This window comes from Rhinoraja longicauda, chromosome 25, assembly GCF_053455715.1.
Source record: "Rhinoraja longicauda isolate Sanriku21f chromosome 25, sRhiLon1.1, whole genome shotgun sequence".
Lineage (NCBI taxonomy): Eukaryota > Metazoa > Chordata > Chondrichthyes > Rajiformes > Arhynchobatidae > Rhinoraja > Rhinoraja longicauda.
In genome coordinates this window covers 6831083-6853567 of record NC_135977.1, presented here as the reverse complement: position 1 = coordinate 6853567, position 22485 = coordinate 6831083, and the positions used below count along the sequence as shown (strand labels likewise).

At 42.9% G+C, this 22485-nt stretch overlaps 1 protein-coding gene across 2 annotated transcripts in view; it reads right to left on the bottom strand.

Annotated features, from left to right (window-relative positions):
• ptpn11a (protein tyrosine phosphatase non-receptor type 11a) overlaps positions 1–22485 on the bottom strand; it is a 55903-nt gene that overhangs the window by 5730 nt on the left and 27688 nt on the right. Inside the window, exons 6-14 of one of the 2 annotated variants that reach the window (XM_078421911.1) lie at positions 21629–21742; positions 18761–18857; positions 17644–17723; positions 14821–14979; positions 12882–13013; positions 12606–12760; positions 4733–4800; positions 3886–4037; positions 2159–2274 (exon numbers count right to left, since the gene is read on the bottom strand). In XM_078421911.1, the coding sequence (XP_078278037.1) occupies positions 2159–2274; positions 3886–4037; positions 4733–4800; positions 12606–12760; positions 12882–13013; positions 14821–14979; positions 17644–17723; positions 18761–18857; positions 21629–21742 (1073 nt within the window). The remainder of the gene's footprint in view (positions 1–2158; positions 2275–3885; positions 4038–4732; positions 4801–12605; positions 12761–12881; positions 13014–14820; positions 14980–17643; positions 17724–18760; positions 18858–21628; positions 21743–22485) is intronic. The other variant, XM_078421913.1, reaches the window with a different exon arrangement.

Below are 22485 nucleotides of genomic sequence, written 5' to 3'. Positions count from 1 at the left end.
TTCCAAATGATGAATTAATTACACTCCCTGTGGGATCACTGGACCATTTGCACATATGAACAGAATATGATTAATTATCCTTCATCATGCAGCAGAGAGAAAAAAAACCCTCAAGGGATGCACAGCCAAGTTATATAAAGAAAAAAGTCCTAAAGAAAGCACATAAAACCTGCCCAACTCCGAATGAAATAGTGCTCCAGTGATACTTTCGAGAGGTCCAATATATTACAGGTACCGCAGCATCATTATGTGCCTCCGGCAACATGTCCACTTTCAGCACAAGTAATGATCTTAAACTTCAAATGAACCCAAAATCAATGTTGCTTTTAATACACATCAATGGGACAGGGGACCAGAACTTCTTGCAGCAGTGCATCAAGCAACAGCTGCCATTAATCAGACTTGCCCACCGTGCTCTACAAATCAAAAATATTAGTTCTCATGATTTCTTGAAGTACTGATAAGTGTGCAGCATGGGGGATTTGGGATCCGAACGAGCAGAATAATCAACATGGCGATCACCAGAAGCAATAGAGACCTGGTTCAGAATAAGGTTCCCTCTATTTTACAAGGATACCAAATACTGCTTCACATTGAACAATAATCATCACATCCTCTACTGTCTGTACAACTCGTTATCACCTACCCCACAGCCAACAATGGACCATTGTGGGCTCTACCTTTCCATGATCATCATTGCTTTTTGCGCATGTTTTATTCATTTGTTCTATGTGCCGTCTATACCTCTCGTTTCCCTCTCCCTCGACTCTCATTCTGAAGAAGGGTCTTGACCTGAAACATCACCTGTCCCTTTTAAATCTAATTTCTTCCACAGTATTCGGCTGACTCCATGCAGAAGGGTGCCAACCCAAAAAGTCACCCATTCTTCTTCTCCAGAGAAGCTGCCCGACCTGCTGAGTTACTCTAGCACTCTGTGTCTGTCCTTAAACAATATGACATGGAGTGATAAGCCAACAGCAAAGGAATAAAAAAGTTGAATGTGCTAGAGATGGGGGTGGGGTGCAATGTCAAGTCTGATACAAAGAGAAAGAAAAGATGGGCATGGGTAGAAAGAATGGTTGGAAAAGCTTGAGAATAAGATAAAGAAATAGAAAAATATATAAAATTACAATTTTAATTTAAAAAGTTTCCCCCAAAAGTTTGAAACTTGAAAGAATGAGTGCGCACACTCAGTAATTTTCAATGGCAGAGAGAGTGCCTCCATAAAACTGGGGGAATTCTGTCTCCAACCAGACACAGAGCAATGGAAGCACTTTATTTGAGAAACTACCATGATCTTTAAGAATCCCCTGGGATGGTATCATCACTCGCAGTGCATCTCCAGCGTGAAAGGTTTGATACCATTAGTTTAAAATTATGGGTTCATATTTGTTCATCTTGGTGATGTATGGGCATGAAAGCAGTCTAAAAGGGAAAGAGTTGTTAGTTTGGACATCCGACACCAGAAACAATAGATGCCAGTACAGAGTAAGGCTCCGTCTATTTTACTAGGATAGTAAATACTGCTTCGCAATGAACAGTATTTGTTCAACGATAGACACAAACTGCTGGAGTAACTCAGCTGGACACACAGCATCTTTACTTTAGAGATACGGCGTGGAAACAGGCCCTTCGGCCCACCGAGTCCACGCCAACCAGCGATCACCCCGTACATTAACACTATCCTACACATTAGGGACAATTTACAGAAGCCAATTAACCTACAAACCTGCATGTCTTGGGAGTATGGGAGGAAAACCCAGAGAAAACTCATGCAGGTCATAGGGAGAACGTACAAACTCCGCACAGACAGTACCCGCAGTCAGGATTGAACCCCGGTCTCTGGCACTGTAAGGCAGTAACACTACCGCTGAGCCACTATGCTGCCCTACATTCTGAAGAAGGGTTCGACCCGAAACGTCACCCATCCTTTTTCCCCAGAGATGCTGCCTGATTTGTTGAGTTACTCCAGCACTTTGTGTCTATCTTTGGTATAAGCCAGCATCTGCAGTTCTATGTTTCTAATATTTCTCCAACTTTCATTTTGGTTTCTGCAACCAGCAATGGCAACAAACATACTAAAAGCAGCTTTACATTTCATATTTTCGACTACTAATAAATGATTGGAAACTATGCCAAGGTGAAGGACGGCACTTACTCTGTACACACGGGATTGGGTGTGCAGGGAGGAAAAGGACTCTGATCACCTCCACACGTCAGATCCGATAAGGAATATTTGATATTTGTATATTCACGGCCTTTTATCTTGCTTTTCTGGAAAAGAGGCAGTGTCCTTGTCAGAAGGTTTACGGAGACATGTTTACACAAGAATTTGTTCAAACACAAGCAGAGCTACTTTGCAGGGATAAAACAAAATCTGAAAATGTAGGCATATTTCCCACAAAACTCACACTGTACCCTTCATATTCCCTTCAGCAGCCCACATATACTAAAACTCAGATCAACCAAGTGATCTGACCAAGGGAGCAGACACTCTGCCAGTCTAATGACAGAGCAACAACACACCTAAAATTACAATTTAGTTTAGCTTTTAGAGTGGAGACAGGCCCATTATTTTTACACAAAATGGCGGAGTACTCAGCAGGTCAGGCAGCATCCCTGGAGAACATGGATGGGTTAGGTTTTTCGGGTCAGGACCCTGCTTTAGACCTGGAGTCTGAAGAAGAGTTCGGACACGAAAAGTCTCCTATCCATCTCCTCCAGGGATGCTGCCTGATTCACTGCGTTACTCCAGCATTTTGTGTCTTTCTTTGGTAAACCAGCATCTGTAGTTCCTTGTTTCTCCATTATTTTTGCAACCAAAGAGAGAAGTAAAAATCCCAAGTACTGCTCCAAGGAAATTTACACGATCAACTAAAATTCTCCTCTTTGGAAATGCTTACTAGGATACGGTAAATATCTCTTGCATGCAGCCATTATTCCAACCCTAGCACAACTAATGAAAATACAGCCAGATTATGTCTTTCTACACTTTGGGAAATGTATACATGATTCAGCAGAGTCATTGATGAGCAATTTGGGTTGGAATAATGGTGTTCTTTAATATTTCAGGAATATCCCACAAGTCATGGCAACAGAGATCAACTAATTTAGAAGATTCTAGCTGGAACACTGTTGGTGTGCTTGCTTCAGTTTCACATTGGGAAATGCACTAGGGATGAGTTAACCCAGAGATATTAGAGTTTTCCATGCAATTCAAATTTATAGCTGCACAAATGTTAAACAGAGTGTCAATTAAGGTTTCTCCTTGGAGAGCAAAGGCTAATTAATTCATATTCATAAAAATAAAAGATAAATCCTATTAAGCTTCTTTCCTCAGCAAGAGCTGAACAGAGTGGCCAAAATGGCTGAAGTCTACTATCTGTTCAGCTCATCCTGACTTGCTACTTTCATGAACAAAGAGGGACCCTGTGTGGGTGAGGAGGCACCGAGAACAAAGAGGAACCTGGCGTGGGGGGGGGGGGGGGGGGTCGCCGAGAGAACATAGAGGGACCCAGCATAGGGGGTGGCTGAGAGAACATGCAGGGACCCAGCGTAGGGGGTGGCCGAGAGAACATAGAGGGACCCCGTGTAGGGGGGTCGCCGAGAACAAAGAGGGACCCCGTGTAGGGGGGTCGCCGAGAACAAAGAGGGACTGTTGGGGACCACATTGAACACTTTGTAACTCTGTCGGCGCTCTATACATGGCTACTCTTTGCTTACTTTGCTTATGGTATGCGAAACAAAGAATTTCACTGTGACATGTCACGTGTGATAATAAAGTATCGTTCATTCAATCTTTAAATGTTAGTGAAAAGGTGGTCTATAGAATAAAGTATCGTGAAACAGAACTTGTTAACATTGCTGCCATTGCACGTCCTGTACCTGTTCTTCCTCGATCCGACGTTGCAGTGTTTCAATATAGTGCTGAACGGCCATGTAAATGAATCTGTACTGTGCTTCTGTCTGAACCATCCCGGAGCGTTGCGACCGCACCATCTGGATACTCTTGGGAACATCGATGTCACAGTCCACACCTACAGTTTACAGAGTGTCCCAGTGAAGGGTTTATATAACAAGCCACCCCCAAAACACTATTTGCAAAGTGTACTGTCACAGATTCCAGTGCAATATTCACACAAACCACCACTCACATCCACATTCAAGAGCCGTCTTTCATACACGGCTCCAAATATACACCATGCTGCTATTCCCTTTTCACCTACGCAGATACTCAGTTTAGATTTTAGTTTAAAGCTACAGAAAACAGGCCCCTCGGCCCACCGACCAACAACCCCAGAAACACTTACACTATCCTACACACACTAGCGACAGACAATTTATAATTTTACCAAAGCCAATTAACCTACAAATCTGTAAGTCTTTGTAGTGTGGGAGGAAACCGGAGCATCCGAGGAAACCCCACGCAGGTCACGGGGATAACGTACAAACTCCGTACAGAGAACATCTGTGGTCAGGATCAAACCTGGGGTCTCTCGCGCTGTGAGGCAGCAACTCTATCACTACACTTCTGTGCTGTCCTTGACTACTGGGTAAGAGATATTTTTAGGCGCTTCAAAATAGCATGGCACACATGGCCTGCTGTTAAACATTCTACAGATTGCATGCTACGACACCAAATAAGTGGCAAGTAGCTAGAGATCTTGTGATTTGGGGTTCAAGTCTTACTTAATGCAAAACTCTTGGTGCTTACAATAAAGCATGTACGCACCTTTTTCTCTGATAATGTCAATCAAGATGTCGATCACAATGAAAGTTCCTGTGCGCCCAATCCCCGCACTATTGGAAGAAAAGATGTGGTCAGTATCCAACACCAAGAGCTAACCTGAAAGTAAAGATGCTAAAATATCAACCAATTTCAAGAGAGTGTTAGATTTAGCTCTTAGGGCTAAAGGAATCAAGGGATATGGGGAAATAGCAGGAACGGGATACTGATTTTAGATGATCAGCCATGACCATATTGAATGGCGGTGCTGGCTCGAAGGGCCGAATGGCCTTTGGCCTGCACCTATTTTTCTAAGTTCTATGTTTCTAATTCAATTTCAGAGACCAAAAGTTCATTGTTAAACATGCACTTGCAGCATGTTCATGTGGCAATGTTACTCGGGTAATGCAGAAATTTTACTTGCAAAGTGCAACATTAATCTTAGGAATGCTCGATCTTTGCAATTATTGCAACAAATGCATAATCCCTATTCCACTGCCAGCATGTCGAAGCTTAAATGGGCGTAGACACATTATTCCAAGAGTCGGGACGTTTAATTGTCATATGCACCCGACAATGGAACAATGAAATTCTTACTTGCAGCAGTATAACAGGCCCATAAACATAGATAGCTTATAATAAACAAAATTCAATAAATCAATAACCTGTACGTGTGGGAGGAAACCGGAGAAAATCCAAGTGGTCATGGTATGAATGTACAAACTCTGTACAGACAGTACCCCCAGTACAGGTCCAACCCGGGTATCTGGCACTCTAAGGCAGCAATTCTGCTGCTGCGCCACTGTGCCGCCCTTGGTGCTAAACCAGTCATTAGGGATGCAAGCTCCAGTCAAATAGCAATAGATGGTCAGGTGATTTGCACACCTTTGCAGAAGTTATGTTATCCCTGCTCTCACCGAGTCAGCATCCTCAGGAGAGATGAAAATTGGTTGGCAATATAATGTTTAAAAAGCCAATATTATCAACGAAGGGGAACTGCAAAGTGATCATTGCTCTGGAGGTTTACCAACTCTATAATGAAGCTCATTTTTATCCAATCTTCTTTTGAAGCTGTGAAAAGGCAATAACATTAACATTCCCATTCCACTTTAATGCCATTGGCCTTATCAAAATGTTTATTCCCTTTTTTAAACAGACATGGAGGAAATAAGCTATTTCACACTCCTCAAAAGATTGCTCTCTAGTACATTAATAGGTTGGTGTCAAAAACCCAAAACAAGTGTGATGCAGTGACAAACTACTGGCATAGGATGAAATTTCATTTCTTCCACAGTATTCGACTGACTCTGAGGAAGGGTCCGACACAAAACATCACCCATCCTTTTTCTCCAGAGATGCTGCCTGACCCGCTGAGTTACTCCAGCACTTTGTGTTTATCTCCATTAGAACCGTGGGTTATATCCTGATCAACAAGAGAATTCCAGTTCCTGTACCAATCGGACCAATCACTGGATAATTGATTTTGATTGAAAGGAACAACATGGAAACATGCCGACCAACAATCGACCATTTGGACGCAATGGCAAATGACTGAATTCACCAGCTTCAGAATAAACTTAATTCGGGGGAAGCTGGGATTAAGAATTAATGGTTTCACTGGTTTTGGAAAAAGGATGGCCAAAGGGAAGTACAAAACAAGAGCACTGCATAAAATAACCAAATCATTTTTCATTTGTCCCTTGAGTGAAAAGAAGTATTTCATGTTCACATCCATCACGTTGGAGAACAGATTAATTCATTTTCAGCGGTTTGCCTGGGATACTTTAAGAATCTGGTGTTGCAAAATGAATTTCATATGAAGTACATCAAGCAAAAAGAAAGGCAATTGGGATACCATACTTTATTGCATGTGTTTGGAGTTTAACAGGATGGAATGGTGTCATTGTACAGAGCTTGGGCAAGATCCTCGAGGACTGCTGTGGTGACATTTTAACCTGTCTATTTAAGGAAAGATATACTTGCTTATTCCAGTTCAACTTAAATTCGCTTGATTGAATCCTGGGAGCAGGGACTGTTGTATCGGGAGCAGGATGAGTTTATAATCATCTGAGTGTAAAGAAGTGAGGCGACATCATTGATTGTATAAAGCAATGACATGGAAGATGCTAAGAGGTTGTTTCCTCGGGCTGGAAGATCAAGGGAGAAAAGGCATAGCTTTGGGGTAACGGATCAACTATTTAGCTTTAAGAGATCAACTAAACATAGCACAAAAAGTAAGGACATTTGTGTTTGGTAGATTATTTCTTTGTTGTAACAATGCTTCTTGGCAATAAATCTTATACCGTTGGAAAGCCTGTTTATTTCCCTTTTAAATGGTGCCACATTTGTAAGGAACATGCATTTGTGGGATGAGCAGCAGAGCTGAGTATGTGGGTTGCGCCCATGAAAAATCTGCCAAATCTTCTCTGCCAATGCCAAACAGCTTATTCTGCCATTGACTCTTGTTCGGTGTTGTTTGGTGGATTGCATGATTGAAGTCTGAAGAAACAAGACATATTGGCAATTTAACAATTTATTCATTTAATAAACAGGAGCCTTAGTAGCGTGTGGAAGAACCATACACAGCCACAACAGCCTGGCACCTCCTCCTCATGCCGGTCACCAGCCTGGTCACACACTGTTGTGGGATGGCATCCCATTCTTCAACCAGCATTTGTCGCAAGTCAGCCAACGAGGCACCTGATTGTCAGCACCTGGGGGTACCAGAAGCTCAAAACAAGAGTCAATAGCAACAGCAGAATAAGCTGTTTGGCCTTGGCAGAGAAGATTTGGCACATTTTTCATGGGCGCAACCCATATACTCAGCTCTGCTGCTCATCCCACAAATGCATGTTCCTTACAAATGTGGCACCATTTAAAAGGGAAATAAACAGGCTTTCCAAAGGTATAAGATTTATTGCCAAGAAGCATTGTTACAACAAAGAAATAATCTACCAAACACAAATTTCCTTACTTTTTGTGCTATGTTTATTTAACTTCAAGAAGCATTCTCTTCAGAGTTGTGAATCTTTGGAACTATCTGCTGGAAGGCTGCGGATGGGAAGAGGCTGATATTTACACATTTGGATCATTCAGGAGGCCAGATGAGGCTGAGAATCGGCTGTGATCTTTAATGACAAGCACAGATAGCTCAAAGGATCACTTATTTTTGTTTTGAAGTGCAATGCCTTAAAAAGTGGTTGCTACAAAATATCAGATGTAGCTTGAGGAATTTACAATTTTTACTGAAGCCAATTAAGCTACAAACCTGTACGTCTTTGGAGTGTGGGAAGAAACCGGAGCACCCGGAGAAAACCCACACCATCACGGGGACAACGTACTAACTCCATACAGACCGCACCCGTGGTCAGGATCGAAACCAGGTCTCTGGCAGACCCGAGCTCTACCCCCGCGCCACCATGCTGCCCTCTTTATATGGCATGATTTGTTGCTTGGCTCCGACTTCTCTGCTTATCGTTTTTTCCCACCACCCCGGCCTTGCCCGGTCCTCTTTCCTGCTGGTAATGTTTGGGCTTAGTGTACTCCCACGAGGTAATGCTTGGATAAGGGCATGGCTTTATTTGAAGTTTGGTTTTCTAACTCAGCTGTTTATTTTTGTAAGGACCCAGTCAGCCAATGCACCAGTGCTATGTCACATCGAATGAACTGAATTATATGGAAAACTGGCTTCTGCCATTCATTACCCTTCTCCTCCATGAGCACACAATGCTTTGGGAGAAGAGTTTAATTAGCAAGCTGCTTATCCCGTCTGCTGGGCACAGGACAGCACAACAACTGTGAAGAACCCTTTAAAAATGCAGATTAACAACATAAGCAATGCTTCATTTCAGACAATCATTCAGAAGACAGCAAACATCACTGATGAGAGATGAATAAAACGCACCCTCAGCTGAAATATTATAAAGCAATTTCATTAAGATACAATAGTAAATTGGTGATTTGGTTTAGTTTAGTTTAGAGATACAGAGTGGAAACCGGCCCTTTGGCCCATCAAGTCCGTGCCAACTAGTGACCCCCACACACGAACACTATCCTGCACCTACTAGGGGCAATTTACAATTTTACCAAGCCAATTAGCCGGCAAACCTGTACGTCTTGGGAATGCGGGAGGAAACCGGAGCTCCTGGAGAAAACTCATGCAGTTCAAGGAGAGAACGTACAAACTCCATACGGACAGCACTCGTGGTCAGGATTGAACGCATGTCTCTAGTGCTGTAAGGCAGCATCTCTGCCACTGCACCACTATGCCGCCTGATTGCTTCCAATTCAAATAGAAAACAGGGAGCCCTTTACACCATCTTATCATCTTCCCTTGAAGTATTCTGTATTTGGAATAATGCTTTCTCTATTTTTTCCCCAGAAGATGAGACTGAAGAACAGCATTCTGCCATCAGTCTTGACTTTCCCTTTTGCCAATGTTCACACCTACCTCAGTGCTCCAGGATAATCGGTTCTATTTCAATTTGTGTTTTATACAGCAGTGAAGAGACCTCATGTTACCTGCCTTTCATGGCACAGGAGTCCAAACCTTTCCCAGTAACACTCGACTCTAACCACAAGGATCACCTATCTGCATAATGTTCGGGGCAAACTACTATATATTTTTGGTTAGTTTAGAGATACAGCGCGGAAACAGACCCTTCGGCGAACGAGTCCGCACCGACCAGCGATCCCCGCACACTAACACTATCCTACACACACTAGGGCCAATTTACATTTATATTCAGCCAATTAACCTGTACGTCTTTGGAGTGTGGGAGGAAACTGAAGATCTGGGAGAAAACCCATGCGATCGAACCCGGGTCTCCGGTGCTCCAAGTATTGTAAGGCAGCAACTCTACCGCTGCGCCACTGTGCCGCCCAATTGCCGTGACTGAATTCAACGTGCAAGGAGTCCACAATTATGCAGAGTCAGCATCATTATGACAGGTTTATAGGCTGATATGGCAATGCTGTTGAGTTTTGTTTATTTTCATAATTTGCGTTTTGCAATAATTGGACTTGGCAAGTTAAATTTACCATCGCTCCTTCAGCCTCCAACTAGTTATTCCAGCACCATTAGGATTAAATAATTGGTACGTGGCAACAGAATCCACGGCTTGGGTCTAATTGAGGGGTTGAAACAACAAAGCCAATAGTAAATTATTTTCCACTCTATATTTTGTGCAGAAATATTTTGACTGCTGTGACTCCTCGTTTGAGACGAAAGCTTTTGCAATAAATGTGAAATTAAACAAAGGGTCGTGACAGAGTTTTGGGGAAAATAAGGCAATTAGATCGCAGGTCAGGAACTCCATTTAAAAAATATGAATAAAGCTCACTTTGAGATGCAAACTGTGCAACATTAATGGTAAGCCAGTCCTGCTGATTGCACAATAGACAACCCTTCAGATCAGAGGCAGGAAGGTAACAGATTTGTTTTGGGATTTCTGTGAATTAGTTGTAGAGGTGATAGGCAAGTTGTATCTGGTTAGCTTGAGGAATAAGGAAATAGTGTGCACACTCTCTGACACACAAACACATGAACATCTCGACTGGGCTGCAGAAAGAAACTTAAGTAGACACCAGTGACACAAGTAGACAAGAAACTGCAGTTGCTGGAATCTTGAGCAAAACACAAAGTGCTGGAGGAACTCAGCAGGTCAGGTGGCATCTTTCGAGGGAAATGGACAGACAACGTTTCAGAATGACACCTTCTTCAGACAGATTGGAGTAGGGGGCATAAAGCTGGAAAGGACGGGTGGGTTGGAGAAAAGCTTGGCAAGTGACAGGACAGGTGACGTTTTGGGCCAAGAGTAACCACCTGACACTTGGTGGGCTCTACATCACCCGCACCTTTATTTTCCAGCTTTTGTCCCCTACTCCAATTGTCTGAAGGGTCATGGTGGAGTACATGCTCCAATCAGCATCAATGATGCAGAAGTGGACATGATTGAGAGCTACAAGGTCTTTGGCATTAATATGGTCTGTCTTGGACCAACCACATTAATGTGACAGCTAAAAAGACACACCAACGCCTCTACTTCCCAAGAATGAAGACATTTGGCATGTCTCCAGTGACTTGCAAACTTCTACAGATGCATCATAGAAAGCCTACTTTGGCTAGGTTGCATCACTGCTTGGTTTAAGAACAGCTCTTCCCAAGACCTCAAGAAATTGCAGAGAGGTGCAGATGGAGCCCAGTCCATCACAAGGACCAGATTGCCCACCATTGACTCCATCTACACTTTACATTGCCTTGGAAAAGCAACCAACATAATTGAAATCTTGCCCCGCCCCAGCCATTTCTTCCTCTCCCTGCTTCCGTCCGGCAGAAGGTGCAGAAGCTTGAAAGCACACACCACTAGACTCAGGAACAGCTTCCATGACCCTGTCCCAAAATGAAGGAGGAGCATCTTGGAAGACACTGAACACCTCAAGAACACTGACACGAGGTAAAAGAAAGTGGTAGGAATAAAACAACGTTGATTTTTAGAGATTTAGAGATACAGCGCGGAAACAGACCCTTCGGCCCACCGGGTCCGCGCCGACCAGCGATCCCCACACATCAACACTATCCTACACACACTAGGGACAATTTTTTACATTTTGCCCAGCCAATTAACCTACATACCTGTACGTCTTTGGAGTGTGGGAGGAAACCGAAGATCTCAGAGAAAACCCACGCAGGTCACGGGGAGAACGTACAAACTCCGCACAGACAGCACCCGCAGTCAGGATTGAACCCGAGTCTCCGGCGCTGCATTCGCTGTAAGGCAGCAACTCTACTGCTGCGCCACCGTGATCAAGCTACTCTATCTGCAGACTGCATTTAGGCTTTTATCAGCCACTTCAGAACACTGACCCAGAGTGCAAGGAAGTAGCCTTGTCCCTGAAGGGGAGGCCAAGGTGACAATAATCTGCTCCAACCATCTACAAAGCAAACCTCGCAAAACATGCCATTTGGCAGCAAAGAGTTTCTGACACCAATCGCCTCCTGACCTTATCCATACAGTAGATAGTCTAATGGGGAACATGGAGACATTAAGAATGTTGAAATTTCACCATTTCATTAAAACTATTGTACTCAACTGAAAAGAGTAGTTGCATCCAATACATACTTAGTGGAAGCCAATATTTTAAGTTTGGTCTACATCTTGTACCTATTGTAGATTTTGTACAAATTTGACTTGATTGTATTTATGCTGTACAATAAACCTAATTGTCATCTGCCAAAATAGCTCAGTTGAAAGAGCGCTGGACTGAAGATCTGGTTCAATAAGGGGGATACAGCACCAGAGGACCAGAGAGATACAGAACCAGAGACCCAGGTTTGATCCTGGATACGGGTGCTTGCCTGGCCACCCATGACCTGCATAGGTTTTCTCCACGAACCTTGGTTTCCTCCCACACTCCAAAGGCGTACAGGTTTGTAGGTTAATTGGCTTAGTATAAATGTTTTTAAAAATTGTCCCTAGTGTAGGATAGTTCTAATGTAGGAGGAATCGCTGGTCCGTGCGGATTCGGTGGCCAAAGGGCCTGTTTCCATGCTGTAATCTCTAAACTAAACATCAATCATGGCTGACAGAGCACACCAATTATGCCAATTCACCGTCAGATATTGCAGGTTTCCACCATCGGCTTAATGAGTGTATTACAGAGAGGTCTTCCATCAGAAATATTGAGCATCACACATCATTAAAATTAAGTGTAGGAAAGAACTGCAGATGCTGGTTTAAATCGAAGGTAGACAGAAAATGCTGGAGTAACTCAGCGGGTCAGGCAGCATCTCTTGAGAGAAGGAATGGGCGACGTTTCAGGTCAAGACCCTTCTTCAGTTACAATTAAGTGCTCAGCTTCAACCCAATTTCTCCCATACCTGCAGTGAACCACGATTGGTCCAGTTTCCGGGATATTCTCCTGTTTGATATTAATTTCTTCTAGGAAATCCAGAACACCACCTGGATCACTGGGAACACCGTGATCGGGCCATGTTTTGAAGTGATATTGCCACACAGTCCTTTCAGTGCTCTGCTAAAAAACAGATTTATATTTAAACCATTCCACTCTTCCAACAGCAAAAAAAGAGAACACATTTAGGGCAAGAAAGCGCATGCACTCTTTGCCTCACGTTAATTTTTAACTCCACGCTCACCTGTCCTACTTTAGAGAGTTTGAGCTCTCTTAAAATATAGTCATGTGCTGGGTTCTCACGGACATTCCTGACACGCATAGCACCGTATTCCTTCAAGGACATCTCATCTGGCCAATATTTAACACACTTGCTCTGAAATAAAGGATCAGCATAAGAACGTTTTCAAATATGCAAATCAAAACATAGAACTTCAAGCTGTCATGGAGGAGAACGTGCTGGGAAGGGCTGTGCTATGAGGCAACGGTTCAGACAATTTTATTCCGACGAGAAGATTCATATTCATATTCAGTGTTCAGGCTATTTTTGCACCCTGCCCACATCTATCTTTGTTCTCACTGCCTTGCATCTTGTCATTCAAAATATTTATCAATCTTACCTCGTAATTAACCAAATTACTTGCTGTTTGAAATGATCCTGTTCTCCAACAACTCCCGCGTGCATCCAGATATGTTTACAAAGCAATACTGAGACAGTAATTTCCAAAAGGAGGAAAGTTCACTCCTAGGTTCATGCGCCGAGCCATAAATATCACCAATTTGTCCTGGTCCAAATACATTGATGCCATGGTCAGGAAAGCACACCAACGCTTCTACTTCCTCAGAAGACTAACGAAATTAAGCATGTCTCACACAAGGTTTAGTTAAGTTTAAACATACAGCTTGGAAACAGGCCCTTCGGCCCAATGAGTTCGTGCTGATTAGCCCATACATTAACACTATCCTACAAACAAGGGATAATTTTAGAATTTACCCATGCCAATTAACCTACAAACCTGTACGTCATTGGAGTGTGGGAGGAATCCAGAGCACCCGGAGAAAACCTGCACAGGTTACCGGGTGAACGTACAAACAGCACCGGTAGTCAGGATGGAACCCAGGTCTCTGGCGCTGTAAGGCAGCAACTTCACCACTGCACCACTGTTGTCATGTATCTCAGTACATATGATGTAATAAACCAATTTTGACATTAATTAACAGAAGAAAATTAATTGATCATCACTTTTAATTTAACTGGAGAATGATTAAAGTCAAAAAGATCTGAGGAACAAGAGCTACACAGGGATAAGTACAATGACATAAACAATAAGCTCCAGTGAATCGATGAGAATTGGGGGAGGGGGAGCAATGAGGTTTTTAAGGTAAAAATACTCAAGCATAACAGCATTTGTGATACTAACTCAGATCAGCCTGCAAGTACAGAAACATGAACTACACTGGAATTTGTTGTAGATGGAAGGTAGAAAAATCCACAATTTGTGACGAGATTCTTTACACTTCTCTTCCACCATGGGCACCAACCGTCTCCCAAGTTATCAATATTCACTACAGACTGAATGATTACTCAAGCAAGAGGAATCAATGCCTTCAGTCGAGAAATGGTTCTAGTGGATGCAGTAAAGGTATGCAGCTAATACAGCAATAGTTTGTGGTATTTGATGTAAGCTCCTGCTGAGATCAGACACTGAATATTGTGTGGATAAATCTGGATAGACTCAAGGAACTACAGATGTTGGTTCACACAAAATACTGGAGTAGCTCAGCTGGTCAGGCAGCATCTATGGAAGACATGGATGGGTGACATATTGGGTTGGGAACCTTTGGGAGCTTTAACCCGCCTCTCACCTTTTCCAGCTTTCTTCTCCCCTTCCTCCCCCCTCCCACCCCACCAATGATCAGTCTGAAGAAGGGTCCCGACCCAAAATGTTACCTATTCGTGTCTTCCAGAGATGCAGCCTGACCCACCGAGTTACTTGAGCAGAAGGCAGAGAAAATGCAAGAGTAACTCAGTGGGTCAGGCAGCATCTCTGGACAAAAAGAATAGGGGACATTTCGGGTCAAGACCCCTCTTCAGAACTTTGCTTTAATTCCCATAAATCTGTATTACCCCAGGTCAGCCGAGCACAATTTGTAAAAATTGCCTCATGTTCAATAAGACTTACTTTTCCTCTTTCCACTTCTTTTGTTGTCATGACAATTACTCTCGAGTTTTCTTGAAAAACCATCCTCCAAAAGTCGTTCACCGTGTTCTGCAAACAGCCCTGTGTAGCAATGTAACTCTTCTTTGGCCTGGTTATGGTTCGATTACTCTCAATGTCATGCTGGGTTAAATAAATGAATGCAATAAATTAACAAGTCACACCTGATTAATAACCGTTAAATTATAAAGAAAGAGTTACCAGCCAGATTAAGACTTTGTTTAATGTATCCTCGGCTCTGCAGTACAATTAGAGAAGGCAAGTCTTATTTCAACAATCTATATCCAATTATAGAGGCAAGACAATGAGAATAATAAATAACTGAGGGGAATAGATCCAATGGTTAACTAATTGCATGTTTTTGTATGTAAGGCACATCTAGAAAAGCTACCATTTCAATGTGTTTGTACCTTTTTGTAAAAAAAAGCATTAATGTTGTTCCGTGAATATCTCAATAAGTTTCTCATAAATGACTGCATTTCTAAAATAACTTCTTCGTGTAAGCACGTATTAATTTATTCACAGTGGATTCTCACAAAAAAAGCCAGCAAAATAAGGAACCAGTAAATACTGAGACAAGAAACTAAGTAATGCGCAAAACACAAAGTGCTGGAGAAACTCAGCGGGTCAGGCAGCATCTGGGGAGGGAATGGACAGAGGATGTTTCGGGTCAGAGCCCGTCTTCAGATAGATTGAATTAGGGAGGAGAAAGCTGGAAAAGAAAGGTGGGGGTGGGGCCAAGGCTGGCATGTGATAGGCGAGGAGAAAGAGACGGAGGAGAAATTGACAGTTGGGTGGAGTAAATGACAGTGGCTAGAGGTGAAAATGAGACAAAAAGGGTGTCAGGAAAGGAGAGAGGAATAGTAAAATGTAAAGCCGATGGGAAGGGAAAGAGGGAATAAATAATGAAAGGGAACTGTGGGTTTCGGGGATATAATGAGTGCCCAAAGGAGAGAGGAGCAGAGGTAGATGCACCGTACTGGAGTAACAGAGCAGGTCGGGCAGCTTCTCTGGAGAAACAGGAGAGGTGAGGTTTTGGGCCGAGACCCTTCTTCAGACTGAAAGTAGGGAGGGGAGGTGGGGGGGAGAGAACCTCACCTATACCTTTGCTGCACGACCTGCTGAGTTACTCCGGTACTTTGCGTCTATCTTTGGTATTAACCAGAATCTGCAGTTCTTTGTTTCTACAGAGGAGCAGGATGACTGGAGAGGGGGGAGTCAGGGGATATTACTTGCAATTGGGGAATTCAATGTTCATACCATAGCTACCCAAGGAGAATACAAGGTGCTGTCCTTCCAGCTTGCGTATGACCTCACTTGGTGTGAAATGGGAAGAAGAGTTAAAATGGTTAACTGGGAGATCTAGCAGGTCTTGGCGAATAAGCTGGTTCAGTACTCGACGGTTGGTCTCACCGATGTAAAGCAGGCCACATCGTGAGCACCCAAGGCAATAGATGAGGTTGGAAGAGGTACACGTGAACTTCTGTTCCACCTGGAAAGGGTGCTGGGCTCCTTGGATGAGTGTAAGAGAGGAGGTGTAGGCTTAGCTGTTTCATCTCCTGCAGTTGTAAGAGGACCTGGGGAGGGGCGAGTTGAGTGAAACAGGAACCTGCAAATCTATTTATGCATTTTTAATTTGGGGATGCATGGCTAACCTACGCAGTGAAACCAAGATTTAATACAATACAATTCTCAACTGTACAAAACTCAACCGGACATTGCGTTAAAGGTGCTAGAATTTTCATGGCACTGCTGGGTGTTAGCTGTGGTCTTGGAGCACACCATTTCTAGCCCTTCAATATTAATAATCCCGAAACATTAATTATCTCCATGGAAGTTGGCTGCTTTGAAGTATTTTCAGCATTTTATGCTTTTACTTCAGCTTTTCAGCATTCACAATGCTTTCTTTTGGCTTCCATTAATTATAACCCTGTTTCCTATTCATCAATATTTTATGCATCTCGAAGATTTTTTTACAAAATGTATGAACTTTTCTAAAAAGCCTACCATGAGACATTATTTTCAATGCTTCTAATTATCCAAATAAGTTACATCTACTACATTCAGCTTTCAGAGGTCAGTCAAATGCAATTTGCCATTAACAGATCTTGTGGCTGTTAAATTATTCCCTGCACCACTTAAATTAACTAATGCGATCTCAAGTTATGTATTTTTGGTATTTGCCATAATTAGTGGCAGATTAACTAAACCAATTTAACTCTTCAATAGAGGTTACCCTACAAAATAACATGCATATTTTGTGAACATATATATATGTTTATATTTTCTTTGTTCAGCAACCCACGATATACAAGATCAGGACCCAGTTAATTAAATGCCCAGGTCTACTTCCATAAAAACTAGTTTAGTTTACTATTGTCACGAGATATAGTGAAAAGATTTAATTTTGTGCTATCCAGTCAGTGGACAAACTGTACATGATTACAATCAAGCCATCCACAGTGTACAGACACAATAAAGGGAATAACGTTTAGTGCAAAATCGAATCCAGTAAAGTCCGGGGGTCTCTAATGAGGTAGATGGGAGGTCAGGACCGCATTCTAAATCCCTTTCCACAATGATTCATATTAAGATGTCTACTCTTCCTCTGAACACCTACATTCTCTTCCACCATTTGCAAATGGCCATGCAAAATTTGTCATATTACCTCTATACTTTATTCCCAGCAGCTACCTACTTGCAGAGCCAACAAGCTAAGCTTTAGGTTTCTTTTAAACGATTGCATATGAATTCTATGTGGAAATATGCAGAGCATTGAATATTTACCGTGATGAAATTTGCGTTGATGTAATCGGAACCAGGTTCAGTCACGTCTCCATCATCGAGGACCACTCGAGTGTGATCAACTAGAAGGAAGAAGTCATTGCTATTAGGTGCCAAAGAACTTAGTTACTGTATTGAAAATGCTGTTGGGAACTTGCTTTTTGGAGAGAAATAAAAGGGATTTTATTCTTCTAAACATATACACTGAGAATGTAAAACCCATTTTTTTCACTTGCATTATGTTGTGGCCCAAAATGGATGAAGCAGTCTGTGAAGACAACCAGCCTGAACGTGCATAAAACGGAACAGTATAGCACATGAACAGGCCCTTCAGCCCACAATGTCTGTGCCGAACATGATGTTACCGTAAACTAATTTCACCTGCCTGTACATAATCTGCATCCTTCCCTTCCTGTCCATGTGCCTATCCAAAAGACTCTTTAATGCCACTATCACATGTGCCTCTACCACCACACCTGTCAGCATGTTCCAAGCACCCCCTCTCCCTTTGCTTAAAAATCTTGCCCAGCACATCTCCTCTCCAATATATGTCTCTCACCTTAAATCTATGCTCACTAGTCTTTGATATTTTTACCCAGGGATAAAGGTTCTGACTACCCTACAAGAAAGATAGGCTACAATTCAAGGGCAACTGGCTTAGGTTTGGCATCCAGCTAACGTTGAAGGTTCAGTAGTTACAATAGAAATTATGCGTAGGAAGGTAGAGGGGTCGGAGGAGAGTTTAAGTTAGTCACACAGCACAGAAACAGGCCCTTTGACATGCAGCTTTGTAATTTAATTGGCCACTATAAATTACGCAGGTGCAGGAGTAGGCCATACGGCCCTTCAAGCCAGCACCACCATTCAATGTGATCATGGCTGATCATTCTCAATCAGTACCCCGTTCCTGCCTTCTCCCCATACCCCCGTGACTCCGCTATCCTTAAGAGCTCTATCTAGCAATTGTGCATGTGTAGGGAGTGGATGAGTAAGTGGGATAACATAGAACAACTGCGAATGGATGATCAGTGGTCAGCATGGACTCGGTAGCCGGAGAGCCCGTTTCTAGGCCGTATCGAATCAATTCAATACATGACGGGCTAGGTCAGTCCATACTTACAAGGCAGGATGTTCTTGTACCGGTTTTTATTTTTATTTTCCTGCCGCTGCCCATCCTTTCGGCTGTAAAGAAGCTTACACTCCTGCTGCTGTAGCGTCTGCAACACAACACCCCATGTGAGGTTAAGTAGTCTGAAACTTTAAATGCAGCCACAGTTCTCTCTGACACACAGGGGCATGGAAACAAAGAAGGGAGCCAGAGATACCATTCATTATACATACATCCCGCTGAAAAGCAAACCGTGTGATATCCAGCCGAGGGCAAATTGAGATGTGGCTGTGATGTTCAGACTGCACACAGATGCTCAGCTGCACAGCGACTGACATCAATGGAATCATATCAAGAAGTTGAGGGAGGAAAAGACAAGCTGTAAAACCAAATTATGAAGGCTTTAAAGCTCAAGAGACGAGGATTTTCAGCAATAATATTAATAAAGGCCGTGTTTGACAGCAGTCAATCAGTTAGATGGGAACCAAAGGATTTAGACAGTGAAGAGTCCTGGCAAGAATGCAGATAGTTTGACTGAGGACAACAGCTGGCTGTCATTTACAAATCACTCAAGGGATTTATGAACATTGACAGAATCCATAGAACGTTATGATCTTAGGCACAAAACATCTGTGCTTTCTGAAATGCCATCCAAAATATACAGTAAATGGCTAACTGCAGCAAGAGGACAAGGCAAGAACAATCCCGAGAACCCACAACGGATTTCATATTCAAACTCTCATCAGTCAATTTTTAAAACATGTATCTTTTTAAAGATGATCTGCTGGGCAGTTTCAGAATGTCTGTTTTTATTTCAGAACGCCTGGAATCCAAAGTCTTTTGCTTGCTATTTCTATTTTTAAAAATTGTAAAATTTGTAGCTGCAATGTGGACACATTGGTGCCAAGGGCCCCTAAATCACCAGAGGCAAATAATAACGAGCTATCTTCTTCAATTGAGCTGATCTGCCTGATCAAGGCTTTGAGTGGGAAGTTGTGAGGATTCAGAACCTTCTGAAGATGAGCATCAATATATAAAATTACAAATTAGCACACAAAGGGTGGCGGATGTGTGGAATGAGCTCTGGAAAGCGGTAGTTGAGGCAGGTTATCGCAACGTTTAAGAAACATTCAGACAGGGACATGGATCAGACAGGTTTAGACGGGTTTGGGCCAAACGCAGTCAGGTGGGATTAGTGCAGATGGGAAATGCAGCCAGTGTGGGCAAGTTGTTCCCATGCTGGAAGACTCTGACTCTTTATCTGACAAAGACTGGAAATTGCAGGCTTCATCTTGTTTCATGAATACATTTCATGAGTGAATGGAAAAGACACTGCACTAACAAAATTAACAATAACCCCCGCCCACCCCTTTCTGCCATCAGCAGAGTCCACTCCCTCTGCAACTCCCTGGTTCACTATTCCCTTCCCACCCAAGCCACCCCCTCACCATGTATATTCCCCTGCAACTGCAGGAGATGTAACACCTGGCCCTATACCTCCCTCACATCCATCCAGGGATCCCAGCAGGTGAAACAGAGGTTTACATACACCTCCTCTAACCTCATCTACTGCATCTGCTATTCCTGATGTGACCTCCTTTACATCGGCGAGACCAAGCTTAGACTCAGCGACCTCTTCGTCGAACACTTGGGCTTGGTCTGCTACGGCCAAATTGATCTCCTGGTTGCCAACCATTTTAGCTCCCTTTCCCATTCCTATACTGACCCCTCTGTTCTGGGCTTCCCCCTTTACCAGAGCGAGGCCACACACAAACTGGAGGAACAGCACCTCATATTCCATTTGAGTAGCTTACAATGTAATGAATGAACATTGAATTCTCCAATTTTAGGGAACTAACCTATATACCCTTCCCCCCCACCTCCTTTCCCTCCTCCCTCTCTTTCCAACACCTCACCTGGGCACACACCCATTTCTCCCCTCCCCGTCCACCTACATTCCTTCCTCTAGCTTCACAATTCACATTTCTTCTATCCTCACCTCACATATTTTGTCTTTTCATCTCTGACCTTTCTCCAACCATCGACCCATCAAAAACCTCACATATATTTACCCATCACTTGCCAGACTTTGTTCTGCCCTTCCTCTCTTCCAGGTTTTTCCCTCCTTCCCCTACCCTTAACTACAATCAGTCTAAAGGTTCCTGACTCAAAACGTCATCTTTCCATGTTCTCCAAAGATGCTGCCCGACCTACTGAGTTACTCCAGCACTGTCTTTTTTTTTTTTTTTTTAAATAGCTGGTTTCTCCCTTCAAACATTGCTTGCCACTTAGTTATTAGAGGTGTGGAAGTGGAGGAGTTTGCCTCCTGCCACCCAAAATGCTTCTTTGTGGAACGACAGGATAGAAAGAATAATTAACAAATCCACCAATATTTCTCTTTCCATCAGTCTTTTTTCAATGTTAAATTGCAGGTTAAAGGAATTGGTGATTGAGTGACTGACCTCTGCCGATCAGGGATGCTGAATTAAGTGACATGTAAATGACAAAAAAAATCTCAATTACAAACCAGGAGGCAATCTTAACTGGCAATTTACTTCCCAGCACTGATGGAATCAGTGACCTTTTAAGCAGCTCTTCTGTTGGAAGTCCTCCATCAAAGAGCACTATTTAAGCATTTAAAATCAAAACACAGCAACAATAAAAATGATCCAAGTACACATTTCTGACAGGAATCACAGAATTTTGAAAGCGTCTCGATTTTAATTCTCTCCAAACTCTTTGATGTTACCATTCCATCAATGGAGGCTTTGAAATCCTCTTCCCAGAAATGAACGGACAGATTACGAATCCAATAAATACATCACTTTATTCCCAGTGCAATTTTATTTCTGCTCTCAATGGCACGAGAAAAATACATACCTCAAACTCTTCCCAGAATCCTTGCTTCACCTTGTCCATCATCTCAGCTGGCTTGCTCAGTTCCCTTACTCGACTTTCAATCTCAGCTGCATTAATCCGTGTCGTGTTGAGCGGCTATGGAGATAGGAAAAATCAAAGAAGTCATTCCTGCATTCTTCAGCCCTGAAGATGAATGCCTTTCCTCCCATTTTCTTTGACTCGTCAATGCAAGACCATTGGAACATTGCTCGCTAGGCAATTACTAAGTGGTCAAGTGCCCCAAGGAGAATATATAGAACATGGGAAAGCATAGCATAGGAACATGTCCTTAGTTTAGTTTAGTTTATTATTGTCACGTATACGGAGATATAGTGAAAAGCTTTGGTTGCCATCCAAAGACCATACATGATTACAATCAAGCCATCCACAGTGTACAGATAAAGGATACAACATTTAGTGTGAGGTAATGTCCGATAAAAGATAGTTCAAGGGTCTCCATTGAGGTAGATGGGAGTTCAGGCCCACATTCTACCTGATAACAGCTGGAAAAAAACTGTCCCTGTATCTGGAGGTATGCGTTTTCAGACCTCTGTATCTCTTGCCTGAGGGGAGAAGGAGGAGTGACCGGAGTGGAGTGAGACTTGTCCTTGATTATGCTGCTGGCCTTGCCGAGGCAGTGTGAAGTGTAGATGGAGTCAATGGAAGGGAGGTTGGTTTGTGTGTTGAATTAGGCTGCGTCCTCAACTCGGCAATTTCTTACGGTCTTGGATGGAACTTTTCCCAAACCAGATTGTGAGACAGCTGCAATGTCCGTCCTGAACGTGATGCCAAGATGAACTAATCTCATCTGCCTGCACATGATCCATATTCCTCCATTT